Source organism: Oryctolagus cuniculus, chromosome 21 (assembly GCF_051225735.1).
Source record: "Oryctolagus cuniculus isolate XC-2025 breed Fujian yellow rabbit chromosome 21, ASM5122573v1, whole genome shotgun sequence".
NCBI lineage: Eukaryota > Metazoa > Chordata > Mammalia > Lagomorpha > Leporidae > Oryctolagus > Oryctolagus cuniculus.
The window spans coordinates 31,520,665-31,536,539 of record NC_142887.1 but is presented as its reverse complement, the minus strand read 5'-3'; the positions used below and the strand labels follow the sequence as shown (position 1 = coordinate 31,536,539).

Here is a 15,875-nt window from a genome sequence, read left to right as displayed (position 1 = left end):
CCTGTGAGCTGCTTGCTAAACTCTGGGGGCTTCTGGCTGAGCTCTGGAGGCCTCCCTTGCGAACATGTGGCCAGGCCTGTCGGAGCTTGGTCCTGTTGTCTGCATGCACAGATGCGGGCCAGATGTGCACCACAGTTGAACCCTCGATGTCAGCAGAAATGTGTTTTACTGCTGCCGAAAGCCCGGAGCCTGGGGGCCACCCCAAGGCCTGTTTGTCGCTGGGGCCTCTACACCAGGACCCTCCCCTTCCGCGTGAAGCCACGACCCTCATAATGAGCCTTCTTGCTTTACTCATAGGTGGGAAACTACCTCCGTATGTTCCGAGGTTCTCTGTACAAGAGATACCCCTCGCTCTGGAGGCGACTAGCCACTGTGGAAGAGAGGAAGAAAATAGTTGCATCGTCACATGGTAAAAAAACAAAACCTAACACTAAGGGTGCGTCTTCACGAGGGTTTGTAAACCTGTTTCAAAACCACTCGCTTATGTCATGAAGATAAAGCGTTTTCACTCCAGAGTGTCTTCACTGCAGCCTGGGCCGGTAGCGGGGCAGCAAGTGTCCCGGGGGCGGGCCGCCCTGCAAGCGAGCTCAGGTTGTGTGCCCCCGGGAGCTGGTGGCTGTCTGTGTCAGGCAGAACCGCTAAAGTGGAGGGGGGGGGCGCACTAGGGGTGTGTGCGGGGGCCGGGCCGGGACAGTAGGAGGTGCCGTGAAGACATGTTGGTCTCAAAACGTTTTCGGAACTGCTGCGATGCTCTGCCGTTTGCTGTGGGCGTGTCACCACACTCATCCTCCATGTAGCCCGAGTGGCGGGTGGTGGCTCAGCTCCCACTCCCCTCTGGGGCTTTCACCGCTTGCTTCTCAGAGCGCATCCATCCCATAGCACTACATCCTGGCAGCCAGCGCGCTCATGCTCGTGTGTGCATGTCCCTGCTCGTCGTGGGCCGCACGGTGTGCTTGGGGCTTGCTAGGGGGAGCCACCCGACTCGAGTGGCACGAGCATGCTTTGGGCTGCGGCAGCTCTGTGCAGGGCGGAAGGATGCTCTTCAGACACTCCAGGGGCTTTGCCGGGAGACCCTCCCACGGGGACATTTGGGTTTGCACACAGTGCCTTTTGGCAGGCGGTGAAACTGCTTTGCATTTGACAGCGGCGCCTTATAGAGAGCTGCCCTGGGCCTGGGTGAGCGTGTGTGTGTGTGGCTGGCTTGTGTGTGTGTGTGGCTGGCTGTGTGCACGCGTGTGTGGTGCTGCACAGTCTGTCCTGTTTGGTTGTGCCCGTAGGTGCTGCTGTGGTTTAGTCCGCTGCGGACAAAGCCGTGGTTCTTTTAATGCAGGAGCCGGAGCTGCTGTTTGATCTGCTGCTGTCGCATTTCCACTCACTCGCTTAGAGCGCTTCCTTTGTGTCCCTCTCCTCCTCAGTGGAGCGCCGGTCACTCCCGCAGTGCCTTCCTAGCTTTGCTTTCCCCTCTGCGAGTCCCTGGGTGATGTCTTGGCGACTCTTCCTTGCGCTTTGGAGAGACCCTTCCCCCTTAACCACTTGATTTCTCCAGGAGAAGCCAGGCTGGGCCCACAGGCAGGTAGCAGCTCTTGACCAAGGTGCCTTACAAGAGCTAGGGGTCGAGCTGCCTAGAATCTGTCCTGCTTCCCAGACCCCACATCCGGACTGGCTCAGGGACAAGAAGTCCTGTTTGGTTTGAAGCAGCTCCCACTCTCTGGGCTCTTGTTTTAAAAGAAAAGGCGTCTTCATCCCTCATTCCATCACCCTCCCTTGCTTCGTGTTGTTGTGGATCACAGTGGTGTCAGACCTCTTCCCAATGGGGTGTTCCTTTGGGGCCTTCCCTCCCCATCCTGAGAGGGGACCAAGAGCACATGTCCTGCAGTCTAGAGTCCCCATTGGCTGTGCCGTGCTGGAGCTGCGGCTGCTGCTGCCGCTGCCGCCGCCACCGCTGCCCTGAACACTTCCTGTGCGCTGAGCCAGCGCCCTGGCAGCAGAGTAGTCCAAATCAGTGTCCACGGAGCCTGTGTGCAGGAGGACCGCTAACTAAAGCGCTCAGGCCAGATTGCCCTTTTGGAAGAGGCCAGCATTCGGCAGTAGTAAGTTTGACACCTTGCTTTTCCCACCTCCCGCATGTGAGGACCTTGATGTGCTGGATCCAGTTGGCTGGCTGCTGCTTGCGCCTGCCACCAGCAGGGTGACCGCAGCGCTGCTCTCTGCTTACAGATCATGGGTATACGACCCTTGCTACCAGCGTGACTCTGCTAAAAGCCTCAGAGGTGGAAGAGATCCTGGACGGCAACGATGAGAAGTACAAGGCTGTGTCCATCAGCACGGAGCCCCCCACCTACCTCAGGTAACGCTCTCCTGGCCGGCCGTGCCCCGGACACCCGCAGGGTGTTTTCTTGTGCTTATGAATTGTTTGGTGTGAAGTGGAACTGAAATACTTTCCAGCATTTTATAGATGTTGTTAGTTGGGTTTCTAAGTTTCTTCTGAATCCTGGAGACGGGTTAGGAATGCCTTGACAGTAGAGATTCGACAACGGGACAGAATTGTTTGAAAACGTATTGACTCAGATCAGCTCTCAGAAGAAACAGCAGTAGGGTTGAATGTGTAAAAAACTCGGAAGCTTTAAGAGAGTCTTTGCAGTGAAAATTGAAAAGGCAGGTAATTGGGTTGTTACGAACTATCTCAAGCCTATACATTCAGGTTCATTTCACTTTAAAGATTTTACTTATTTATTTGAAAGGCAAAATGACGGAGAGGAAGAGATAGATAGATAGACAGACAGACAGCAAGAGATTTTGTCACCTGCTGGGTCACTCTCCAAATGCCTGCAACAGACAGGTCTGTTGGGCCTGGCCAAAGGTAGGAGCTAGGAGCATCTCCTGAGTATCCCACATAGGTGACATTGCTCAAGTGCGCCGGCCAACCCAGGTGCATATTATTAATTAATAATAGCTAAATCAGAAGTGAAGTAGCTGGGAATCAAGCCGGCAACTTTGATATGGGGTCCAGGCGTCCCAAGCAGCAGCTTAACCCTCTGTGCCACAGTGCCCACCCACATTCAGATTCATCTGTTGGATACCCTAATAGATGAGTAAATAAATGATGACCCACCTCCAGAAGTATGTCTGAGGAGTAAGCAAATGCGGGAAGAATGCTTGTCTTTGTCAATTTTAGCATTCACAGTCACAACAACAAAAACACTGTGTGAAGAATTGGAGTTAGCTCTCTAGATGGTTGAGTCTTTTGTAAAGCAGTATGACATCAAATATTTTTTGTTCTCTAGCTCATTAATTTCATTTTAAAAAAAGATTTATTTATTTATTTGAAGAACAAAGTTAACAGAGAGAGGGAGAGACAAGGATCTTCATCTGCTGGTTCACTCCCCAAATGGCTACAGTAGCTAGAGCTGGGCTTCTTCCAGGTCTCCCAAGCTCTTGGGCCATTTTGTGCTGCTTTCCTAGACACATTAGCAGGGACCTGGATCGGAAGTGGAGCAGTCGGGACATGAATTGGTGCCCATATGGGATGCTGGTACTGCAGGTGGCTGCTTAACCTGTTACACTACAGCACCACCACCACCACCCCAAGGCAAACCCTTACATATGAGGTCTTTGGAAAGTTCCTGGAAAGTGGGTATTATGAAAAAACAATGCATGGATTTCAAAACACCACAAATACATTTACCTTTCTAATCCATTCTCCAGGAACTGCTTGAAGTTCTTTGCTGTGTTATCATTGAGTAGCTTCTGTAGCCGCCTCAGGCAGGTGGTATATAAGACTATCGTATGCTTTCATCACGCAAGAAAGTGGGCTTTTGTACACACACGAGCCAGGGAGCGCTGAGGGAGGGGAAGGGTTACTGTTGGCAGTGACGTGGTTGTGGAAATAATTTCTTGCCAGCTTCTCTTTCAACTCCGCTTGGGGATTGTTTTTATGACTCGCCCAGGAAAAGTGGCTTGTCGCCAGCCCGGCCGGCACACTAGACGTGTGCACTGCAGATTCTCGTTCCCCTGGGGATGTGGCGAGAACACAAGGAGGCCTAGACCCTCGGGGGAAGTTGTGGAAGGAAATTAGCTGCATATGGATAGCACTTTCAAGTTTGCATGTGTCAGCTTGGATCCTTTTATGGGGTGGTAAACAGCTTCTTGATGATCGGGTCACATGAAGACCAGCTGAGGCAGGGGAATCCTGATCCCTGGAGGTGGGGACGCAGGAGGGGGCACAGGTTGGAGGATAGCACCTTGAGCTGGCTTCTGGCTGCCCTGTTAGCCCTACCGGGGGCCTGGCAGCCTTCTCGTCCATTATGGAACTACTCGGGCAGAGGCTGGATACCCCTTCTCGGGGGTCTTAGGAGGCTCTTGCTGCAGAAGGAATGTTGACTTTTCTTAATTCAGGTCCTGGGATTCTGTGCTCATGTGAGGATGTGGTTCATGTCAGCTGTACCTGTGAGCTGTGATATGATTGGCACTGCCCACCTGAGCTAGCTGCCGGACAAGAGGGCTTGGGAGAGATGAGAGAGGGACTGCTTTGAGATAGGGCAGGAGTCGGGGTTGGGGAGTGGGCCTCCATGCAGCCTCCAGGAGGACGTCCAGGCAGGCATGAAAGAGGAGGGGTCGAGAGCTGGGGTTTCCACATAAACTCCACTGCCCTGGCATCTTCCATGGATGTTGTAAAGAATGCACATTCCTGGGTCCTACCCCAGAGGTAGGGTTAAAATCTAAGTAAATTTATGGTGGAGGACAGAGGCACAGGCCAGGGTCTGCCCTAGCCTTGGGCCCATTAGTTCTTTTCTTTTTCTAAAGTTGAGGCCACTTAACACCACCCCTCAATTGTGGATGAGGACAGAAGGGATTTACGGTAACCATTTTAGTGGGCACTAGAGCAAGTCTCCTGTTCTGCAGGTCTTGCTCTGATCCTGTGATTAGTCTTCACCTCACACCCAAGACCTGGAAAAATGAGAACATGGACCTAATTTGGGCAGGGGCTGAGAACTGGGTCAGCAAGCTCGGATCCCCATCGTAGCCTGTCTGAGCTGAGCCGGTGGTTCCTGACGCTGGCCATACAGTATGCTCACATCTCCCTTCCGACCCCTCGGAGACTGCCAGCCACCTGCCGAGGAAAGTCAGATCCTCAGGGAGCATGTGAGGCTCATGTTCGGGAACCTCTCTGTCTCCACCCCAGCCCCCTCGCTGGGGTGCCTCCTTCCCAGAGTAGTGATGGCTCTCTTTTCCCTGTTGCCACATCTCCGCAGGGAACAGAAGGCCAAGAGGAACAGCCAGTGGGTGCCCACCCTGCCCAACAGCTCCCACCACCTGGACGCCGTGCCGTGCTCCACCACCATCAACAGGAACCGCATGGGCCGGGACAAGAAGAGAACCTTCCCCCTCTGGTGAGCCTGCACAGATTCCGCCCGGGCCCTAGCACATTTCGTCTCGCCCCTTCCCAGCAGGACCTTGGGTTCCCCAAAACACTGCACTGCTGCCTCCTGCTCTTCCTTGGAAACACTGTCTCCTTGGGTGTCTTCAGACACTGCTGCTCTCTGGCTTCCCCAGCTGCCCCGCTCCACCTGCATCAGTGTCTCATTGTTGTTCTCCCATTTCCTAGCCACTCAAGTCGTGTTCCTGGGGTGCAGTTCTGGGGCCTTCACTCTGCCCTCCGTTTAAAGGCCATCCATGTAACTGCCACTGTGTCACTTCCTCGGGGCTGCTGGAATGGGCCCCTGCAAAGCAGGTGGCTCTCAGCAGGACAGACCGCTTCTCCTGCAGTTCTGGGGGCCAGGAATCCCAAGTCAGCTTCACTGGGCTGAACGTAAGGTCTGAACAGTGCTGCGCTCCCTCCGAAAGCTCCAGGGCAAGTCCCATCCTTGCCTCTTCAGCTCTGGTGGCTGCAGTGTCCCTCAGCTGTGGCCGCATCATGCCGCTGGCTCCTTCCCTGGCACATGCCCCCAAGTGATTGACATCCTCTGTCTCCAAGACCCTGGGATGGTATGTGGGATCATCTCTGAGGACCTGTCTCTTAATCACACCTGCACAGGCCTGTTTTAGGCCATAGGAAGCTGTGGTCATAGGTTTCAGGGGCTAGGATGCCAGCACTTCTGGGGCCATTCTCAGACTTCCGCCTCCACCCTCCCTTCTGTAACCCAGGCCTGCCCCAGCCGCCACCCTTACCTCCTTGGCCTCATGCTTGCTGCCTGCTGACTCGGCTTGGGATTCTGCTCCCTCTCTCTCTCTCAGCCCCTTCCTTTTTCTCCCTCCAGAAGCAAGTCTTGGCAAATTCCTACTTTGCCCAGCCCTTTGACTATCCAGGCCTGGACCTTGCCTTGGCCAGCTCCCCACCAACCCTGGCTACGTATTGGCAGCAGCCTCAGCCATGTGTCGCCACCGCATCCTCAGCCTGGCAGCCAGTGTGGGTGTCCTCACCCTGGGCAGAGCCAGCTGCTCCACACAGAATCCTCCAGCTTTGCCAGCACATTCAGAGCCAAAGCCAGGCTTCTCCTGGGGCTGCGGGCATGCAAGCCCCACCATACTCACGCCACCTTACGCATGGCAGCCTCCTCGCTTTGGTCACACCTCACACTGACGGAGCTGTAGCCCTGCACCCTCTGCTGGAGCTCACTTCTTGTCGCCGTCTCCATGGCTTGCCCCATCTTCCCTCTCTCCCATCTCCTTTCGGGTGTCACTCACCTCCCCCTTTAGAAGGCCACTCCTGTCTCCGCACCTGTAACCCCCCTGCCATCCTCACTTCTCAGTGCAGTTGCACCTGGCACCAGGTGTGTTTTCCCTTCCCTGTTGGTTTGTTATCTGTTTGCCAGACTCTAAGGGCAAGGCAGATCTTAGCCCTCTCCATGTTCTTCAGGTGCCCGGGTCTCCCCTGCTTGCCTGCGTCATCTCTTCCTCTTTGTCTTCCTAAACCACGGAATTCCCTCACGGGTTGTCCTCCTGAGCTGCAGGATGGAGCCCAGTCTCTGCAGCCTGAGATGGGGAGCCATCAGCTCTGGGACACCCACTGGCCTTACAGTCCCATCTCCTCCATCCCCCACCACCATGGGATCTACCCTCTGCTCTCAGTCATTTGACTGCCATTCCCTCAGCTCCTCCGCTCTCCTGCCTCTCAGCCTTTGCTCAAGTATTTCCTCTCTGCAAATGCTCTCCTGTTTTCTCACAGCTTTCTGCGAATGTCCTGCCTGCTGTGGGCCCGAAACCCACCTCTGACGCATTTCTGGGTCTTGTTCTGCTGCCCAGGGCAGCAGCTTCCTTCCCTTCCCTGAGCATCCTTGAAACAGTCAGCTCTGCCCTGGTGAAGCGCTTGCCACCAGCAGTCTGGCGCTTGGCATCATGGCCCCTTCTGTCCCCATGAGACCATGGCCTCCAGACCCCTGGTGGCCATTGGTTGACAGGTGCGTGTGAGAAGCAGCCTCTTTTCTTCCAGCCAGGTTCGCAGTGACTCCCTGTACAGAGAGGGAGGCTGGCAGTTCACTCCCCTGGAGCCCTGGGTACAGGGATCGTGACGCCCTCACTAATGATAGCTGCTGTTCCACTTTCAGCTTTGATGACCACGACCCAGCTGTGATCCACGAGAACGCATCCCAGCCTGAGGTGCTCGTCCCCATCCGCCTGGACATGGAGATTGACGGGCAGAAGCTGCGGGACGCCTTCACCTGGAACATGAATGGTAGGTGGGCATCAGGCTCTGCTAGCAGACTCATGTAGTTTTAGATGTGGATCTGGGGTCAGTCCTGGTTCTGAGCCTATGTCTTAGTCCATTTTCTGTTGCTGTAACACAATACCTGAGACTGTAATTATTTATAAAGAGGTTTGTTTGGGCCCATGGTTCTGGAAGCTGGGAAGTCCAAGGTTGCACTGTGGCATCGTCATGGTTTTTTTAAATTTATTTTTTTAAAGATTTATTTATTTATTTGAAAGGCAGAGTTACAGACAGGCAGAGAGGGAAAAGTCTTTCATCCACTGATTCACTCCCCAAATGGCTGCAACTGCTAGAGTCTGGCTGATCAGGAGCCAAGAGCTTCTTCCAGGTCTCCCACATGGGTGCAGGAGCCTAAGTACTTGGCCATCCTCTGCTGCTTTCTCAGGAGCATTAGCAGGGAGCTGGATCAGAAATGGAGCAGCCATGCTTAAAGCGGTGCTCATATGGGATGCCAACACCACAGGTGGGGGCTTTATCTGCTATGCCACAGCACTGGCCCCTGTGGTGGTTTCTGATGAGGCCCTCGTACTGCTTTGGCTCAGGGCAGAAAGTAGAGGGCAAGTGGACATGTGTGAGACAAAATGGGGATAGAGTTGCTTTCTAGTCTCGGGTAACTAAACCAGCCCCGTGAGAGTGAAGACCTATGGGAGCAAGGCATTAACTCATGCGTGAGGCTCTATCCCCAGGGCCCAAACATCTCCCACTGCAGCCTTCTTCCAACACTGCTGCACTGGGGCCAAAGCCTCAACCTGCGCTCTCGTGGGACAGACCACATTCAAGCCACAGAAGCAAAACGTGGATGTGCAGTTCCATCCTCTCCGTGAGACTGGGTAACCCAAAGGGCCTGGCGCTTGATGACAGAGATACTTCCTGGACTGGTCCATGGTCCAGTGCCTGCGCTTCCCACCCTGCTCCTCTGATGTGTCCCTGCGTGCTCTCAGGCCTCTGCTCTTGCCCTCACTCACCTTCCCCTCAAGTCCTGGGTCAGATGCTGTCTCCTCTGGTTCCTCCTGGCCTTCCAAGGTTTGAACATAACTGTGGTGGCTGTAGGCAGAAAGGTCAGAGGATGTGTGCCCCGCAGTGTTGGGGTATTCATCCCAGCTGAGAAGGTAGAGTACACACATGTGTTCTTTTACATTCTGTTCATTAATTCATCTGAGAGATGGAGAGCTCCCGTTCTCTGGTTCACTCCCCAGATACCCACAACAGCCAAGACTGAGCTAGGCTGAAGCTAGGAACTCCCATCCGAGTCTCCCACATGAGTGGCAGGGACCCAAGTACTTGAGCTCTCAGTTACTTCCTCCCAGGGTGCAAATTAGCAGGAAGCAGAGCTGGGCTTCAAACCTGGCACTCTGATGTGGGACACGAGCATCTCGCAGCCTAGCATCTTAATTGTGAAGCCAAATTCTTGTCCCTACGTGTCTTTATTTTCTTCCTAACTCTATCAGAATTTTTCTGGTGAACATACTTATATTTAGACAATGTGATTATTTTTAAGTGCATACAAGTTTTTTTTAAAAAAAGATTTATTTATTTTTATTTGAAAGTCAGAGTTACACAGGGAGAAGAGAGGCAGAGAGAGAGAGAAAGAGAAAGAGAGGTCTTCCATCCGATGGCTTACCCCCAATTGGCCATAACGGTCGGAGCCGCGGCGATCTGAAGCCAGGAGCCAGGAGCTTCCTCCTGGTCTCCCATGCGGGTGCAGGGGCCCAAGGACTTGGGCCATCCTCCACTGCTTCCTCAGGCCATAGCAGAGAGCTTGATTGGAAGCGGAGCAGCCAGAACTAGAACCGGCGCCCATATGGGATGCTGGCACTTCAGGCCAGGGCGTTAACCCACTGCACCACAGCACCGGCCCCACAAGTTTGTTTTTTGTTTTGTTTTGTTTTTTTCTTTTTTTAAAGATTTATTTTATTTGAAAGGCAGAATAATCTTTCATTCCCTGGTTTGTTCCCCAATGGCCACAACAGCCAAGATTGGGACAGGCCAAAACCAGGAGCCAGGAACTCCATGTGGGTCTCCTGTGTGGATGGCAGGAACCCAAGTACTTTGGCTGTCTTCTTTTTTTCTTTCTTTTTAAAGATTTATTATTTATTTGAAAGGCAGAGTTATGGAGAGACGGAGGCAGAGAGAGAGACAAAGAGGTCTTCCATCCGCTGGTTCACTCCCTAAATGGCCACAATGGCCGGAGCTGAGCTGATCTGAAGCCAGGAGCTTCTTTGGGGTCTCTCATGCGGGTGCAGGGCCCAAGGACTTGGGCTGTCTTCCACTGCTTTCTCAGGCCATAGCAGAGAGCTGGATCGGAAGTGGAGCAGCCAGGACTCAAACCGGCACCCGTATGAGATGATGGCACTGCTGGTGGCTGCTTTACCCACTACATCACAGTGCTGACCCCTGGGCTATCTTCTGCTTTCCCAGGTACATTAGCAGGGAGCTGTATGAGAAGTGTAGCAGCCAAGACTGGAACTGGGCACTCTGATATGGGATTCAGGTGTATAAGTGGCAGCTTAACCCACTGTGTCACAATGTTGGCGTCCCTCAAGTAATCTTACAGATTAATTTATTTGTTTGAAAGGCAGAGTCACAGAGAGGGAGAAACAGAGAGATGTCTTCCATTCACTGGTTCATTCCCAAGTAGTTGCATCGGCCAGGGCTAGCTAGGTCAGGACAAAGCCAGAAGCCCAGAACTTCATCAGGTCTCCCATATAGATGGCAAGGGTACAGTCACTCAGGCCATCTCCCATTGCTTTCCCAAGTGCATTAGCAGGGAGCTGGATTGGAAGCAGAGCACCTGGGACTTGAACTGGCACTCATAATGGGATTCCAGTGTCACAGGCAGTAGCTTAACCTGCTGCACCATGATCCCAGCCCAATCCCTCAAATCTTAAAAGTGGGCATGAGTGTCTTTGTCACAGAGGGCCTTAACAGTGTGCAGCAGCGTGGGGACCACCTGCCCTACAAGCAACCTTCATAATCCAGATCTGTCTCAGACAAGCTTTGGTAGGCAGCAGGCTATGATAAGTTTGAAGCTGTCTTTGTGGAAAAGTCCTTATAGCTGGTAAAGTGGTGTCATCCACACCAACAGTCAGCTAAACTAAGTGAAGGTTCAGATGTCCCAAAAAGCCGAGTGGCCTGATAGGAGCTTGCGTGCCGCCTTCACCCAGGAGGGGAGGGAAGGAGGCCCTTCAGGAATAGGTGTGGGATCCATTCCTGCACACAGGCAGTGGGGTGATCAGTTCCCCAGGATCTGTACTGTAGGGCATGGCTATCAGAGGCACATGTTTAGAGATTTGTATCCATAAGCTCATTTGGGATTCAAAAAAAAAATCAAATCAGGGTGGGCATTTGGCCTGTTGAGATACCATGTGTCCCGTATCAGTGTCTAGGTTCACTTCAGCTCCTGCCTCCAGCCTCCTGCTAATGCAGACTCTGGGACACAGCAAATGATGGCTCTGGTAACTGGGTCCCTGCTACCCATACGGGAGACCTGGGCTGAGTTCCTGACTTCTGGCTGCAGCCAGCCCCATATCCAGCCATTTCAGGCATCTGGGGAGTGAACTGGTAGATGGGAGTACACATACTCTCTCTGCCAATCTTGCCTTTGCTCTCGCTGAAATAGTTTTTTTAGATTTATTTATTTATTTGAAAGTCAGAGTTAGAGAGAGAAGGAGAGGCAGAGAGATAGAGGTCTTCCCTCTACTGGTTTACTCCCCAATTGGCTGCAACAGCCAGAGCTGTGCCGATCCAAAGCCAGGAGCTTCTTCCAGGTTTCCCATGTGGGTCCAGGGGCCCAAGCACTTGGGCCATCTTCTACTTCTTTTCCAGACCATAGCAGAGGGCTGGATTGGAAGTGGAGCAGCCTGGATTCGAACCAGCATCCATATGGGATGCCAGCACTGCAGGTGGCGGCTTTACCTGCTACGCCGCAGTGCCAGCCCCTGAAATAATTTTTTTTTAAGATTTTATTTATTTAATAAAGAGGTAGAGTTACAGAGGGAGAGACACTTCCCAAATTGCTGGAGCTGAGCTGATCCGAAGCCAGAAGTCTCTTCTGGGTTTTCCATGAGGGTGCAGGGGCCCAAGCACTTGAGCCATCTTCCACTGCCTTCCTAGGCCATAGCAGAGAGCTGGATTGAAAGAGGAGCAGCCAGGACTAGAACCAGTGCCATATGGGATGCCGGTGCCACAGGTGTAGTCTTAGTCCACTACGCCACAGGCCGGCCTCTGAAATATTTTTTTTTTAAAAGACAAATAGCATATTCAGGAAGCTGAGTGAGCTCCAACAGAATAAACACAAAGCAGTCTACACCAAGACACATCATAAGTAAACTTCTGAAAACTAAACAGAAATGCTGAGAGCAGCCAGAGAAAGCAGCCACCTTCTGCATAGTGAAAGGCAGGACTGTGGCTTTCTCATCAGAGCCCATGGAAGCCAGAGGAAACGGCTGCTGTTTATCCATTCCTGAAGGAAAAGAACTGTTCATAGATTCCTACGTCCAATGAAAATATCCTTCAGGAATGGAGGGGAAATTGAGACGTTCTACAGACCTAAGAGTGGCTAAAAGACAGGAAATAATAAAGGAAATTTTGGCATATCAGAAGGGAGAAAGAACACAGGAAGCAAAAATATGTGTAAATAAAATAGCTGGGGTGGACATCGTGGTTCAGTGGTTAAGCCGCCACTCAGGACACCCACATCCTGTATCACGTTCCACCTGCACTTCCCATCTAGCTTCCTTCTAATGCACCTGGGAGACGGCAGATGGTGGCCCTGGTGCTTGGGCCCTGCTACCCACTCGGGAGAGCCAGATGGTGTTCCTTTTGCCTGGTGCAGCCCCAGGTGTTGTAGGCATTTAAGGAGTGAACCCATAGATGGAAGATCTCTGTCACTCTGCTCTTCAGCTCAACAGATGAATGAGTAAAACTTAAAAAATGAATAAAATAGCTTTCCTTCTCCTCTTGGCTTTTCCAAATTACATTTGCTATTTGAAGTGGAAATGATGATGCTATCTGATGAGATTCTAAATGTATGTAGAAGTGTTTCAGAAATTATGAGTCAGGGTGGGAAAAGGGACATAAAGACAGGTTTTTACACTGCACTTGAACTGGTGAAATAAAGAAACCCGTGGGCTGATAGGCTGTTGTGCTAGCTGACACTTAGAGAACCACTGAGAAATGCAAATGGGCCACTTACTGGCCCTCCTGCCCCATCAGTCCCAGCTAGAAGGAGACACAAAGAGTGAGCACCTTGATGAAACCACAAGAGAGAGGCTTGGAGGGGTTTGTGGTCTCCCTTTAGCCATGAGGCGACCCCGGCAGCAGGTGATGTGGGCCCCAAGTCGGAGAATGAAGTTCAAGACCTCTTTGATAGGGAGGAAACAGGTGAGCTTTGCTGAAGCACTCCAAAAGAGAAGGACACCACCTTTCTGTGCTGTGGCAGTGATGGAGTCCCCATGACGTGCTGTCTGAACAGTGGCTGACTGATAACCACCATCAGGAATGCTGGCATTGTGCAGAATTTAATATTTCATGCAGAATAAGCAGATAAGTCAGCATTCCCTGCCTTTACGCCTGCTTTGAACTAGCATTGCTATTCCCACTTTCCTTTGGTTAATATTGGCAGGAGATACCCATTTCCATCCTCTTACTTTCAACCTACTTATTTCATTTATACTTCACAGGAGTTTCTTGTAGATAGCATGTAATTGGGAACATAGAGAACTCTGTTCTCCAAGTGTTCTTCCACTGTCAAATATCATTTGGAAAACCCAAGAGGAGAAGGAAAACTACTTTATCTGTTCCTGTATTTGCTTATCTTTGTCCCTTCGTGGTGTTCCAAAGTGTCTTTGATCATTTTCCTTTTAGCCACTCTTTTAGGGTAGATCCGCAACTGTCTGTAGAATATTCCTGAAGGATTTTTTGCACTGGATGTGGGGGTCTTTGTTAGTGGTCTCTTCTTTCAGCACTTGAAAACATCGTGCTGCATGTCCTGGCTGCACTCCCCATGTCACTCATTTCCTCCACAGCGGCCACTGATGGTTGTTTCCCAAAGATGCTTCCTTGTGAGCAGGCAAAGCAGTGTCCTCAGCAAGTTCCCTGGACAGCTCAGGAAATGCCTCTGTCCCCTTACTTTGGGATGATTTGGTGACAGAAGTCTCGGGGGAGATGTGGTTGTTCTATAAATCTGGTTGTTTTGATTCCTTGATGCTGTTTTGAACAGTACTTTAGCAGTGTTTCCTAATCTTTCGTCAGAAGATGTTTTGCGGAAGCCTTGCTTGGAAATTACATTTTATCCAATTATTTTTAAAAAGTGCTATAGATAAATCAATGTGCAATTCTAAAAAATACTCAGCCAGCCCACCGGGAGACAGAAGCAAGAAAACAGAGAAATAAACAGGCTGACGCCGCAGCTCACTTGGCTAATCCTCCACCTGTGGCGCTGGCACCCCGGTTTCTAGTCCCGGTTGGGGCGCCGGGTTCTGTCCCGGTTGCTCCTCTTCCAGTCCAGCTCTCTGCTGTGGCCCAGGAAGGCAGTGGAGGATGGCCCAAGTGCTTGGGTCCTACACCTGCATGGGAGACCAGGAGGAAGCACCTGGCTCCTGGTTCAGATCGGCGCAGCGCGCCAGCCATGGCTGCCATCTGGGAGGTGAACCAACAGAAGGAAGACCTTTCTCTCTGTCTTTCTCACTGTCTAGCTCTGCCTGTCCAAAAAAAAAAAAAAAAAAAAAAAAAAAAGAAAGAAAAGAAAAAACAGGAAAAAAAATGATAGACTTAAACCATGACATAAATGTTTACTAGTTAAAAGATAGAGATTGGCAGAAAAAATCACCCAAAATAACCCAACTATATGTTAGCCACAGGAAACTTTTCAAGTAGAATGAAATCACTAGGTGAAAGTAAAAAGATGGAAAATGCTACATGATGCCCATGTAGGATCAGATAAAGCAACTTAGAAGCAAAGACATTTACTGGAGACAGAGAGGGGCAGTAAGTGATGATAAAAGTAGAGTCAATCCACCAAGGACAGAGCAGACAGCAGAGCTGAAAGGAGAAATAGATCAACAGTTATACAGGAGACGTCAACATTCTTCTTCCTACAATATAAAACAACTGGACAGAAAATAAGCAAGATGATAAAAGAACTCAAAAACAGCATCGCCAACAGCATCTGACTGGCATTTATAGAACATTCCAGCACAGCTGAATATGCATTCATCTCAAGTGCCTGTGGTACATACCACAGAAACCATATTAAGGGTCATAAAACAAGCCAACAAATGTGAAAGAATGGAAACCACACAGAACGTGTTCTCCAGCCACAGGGGCCTCAGATACTTGTAAGCTGAACAGCACACTCCTAAATAATTCATGGTTCAAAGAGGAAGTCTAAAGGGAAGTTTAAAAATGTACATGGACTGGCCGACACTGTGGCTCACTAGGCTAATCCTCTGCCTGTGGCACCGGCACTATGAGTTCTAGTCCTGGTTGGGGCACCGGTTCTGTCCTGGTTGCTCCTCTTCCAGTCCAGCTCTCTGCTGTGGCCCGGGAAGACAGTGGAGGATGGCCCAGGTCCTTGGGCCCTGCAACCGCGTGGGAGACCAGGAGGAAGTGGCCATTTGGGGGGTGAGCCAACAGAAAAGGGAATGCTAGCGGCCATTTTGGGGGTGAACCAATGGGAAAAGGAGGACCTTTCTGTCTGTCTCTAACTCTGCCTGTCAAAAAAAAAAAAAAAAATATATATATATATATATATATACATGGACCTGCATGAAAATGCAAATATATCAAGATTTGGAGAATACAGCTAATTAGTACCGGGAGGATGATCTGTGGTATTAGTGCATACAGTAGAAAACAAGAAAAGCCCCAGGTTGGTTACCTAAGCTCCCATCTCACCCTCTGAGAAAAAGAAGAGCCAAAGAAAAGAAAAGCAAGCAGAAGGAAGAACCTCACTAAACAAAGTGCAAGAATCAATGAAATTGAGAATGGAAATGAGAGAAAATAAATGAAACATAGCTGGTACTTGGAAAGCAATAATATTGACAACCTTTTGCAAGACTGGCCAAAAAAAAGAAAAACACAGGTTCCCAGTACCAGGAATAAACCAAATTCTTCTGTGGACCCTGCATATATCAAGAGGAAGGCAATACTGCAAACAACGGAACACACA

The 15,875-nt window shown here is 50.9% G+C and overlaps 1 protein-coding gene across 3 annotated transcripts in view; it reads left to right on the top strand.

Annotated features, from left to right (window-relative positions):
- The window catches only part of SMARCB1 (SWI/SNF related BAF chromatin remodeling complex subunit B1), a 40,956-nt gene that overhangs the window by 4,348 nt on the left and 20,733 nt on the right, over positions 1 to 15,875 (top strand). Inside the window, exons 2-5 of one of the 3 annotated variants that reach the window (XM_070065951.2) lie at positions 298 to 409; positions 2,218 to 2,347; positions 5,253 to 5,390; positions 7,545 to 7,672. In XM_070065951.2, the coding sequence (XP_069922052.1) occupies positions 298 to 409; positions 2,218 to 2,347; positions 5,253 to 5,390; positions 7,545 to 7,672 (508 nt within the window). Of the gene's footprint in view, positions 1 to 297; positions 2,091 to 2,217; positions 2,348 to 5,252; positions 5,391 to 7,544; positions 7,673 to 15,875 lie in introns of all 3 variants that reach the window. The other 2 variants (XM_070065950.2, XM_089322954.1) reach the window with 2 other exon arrangements.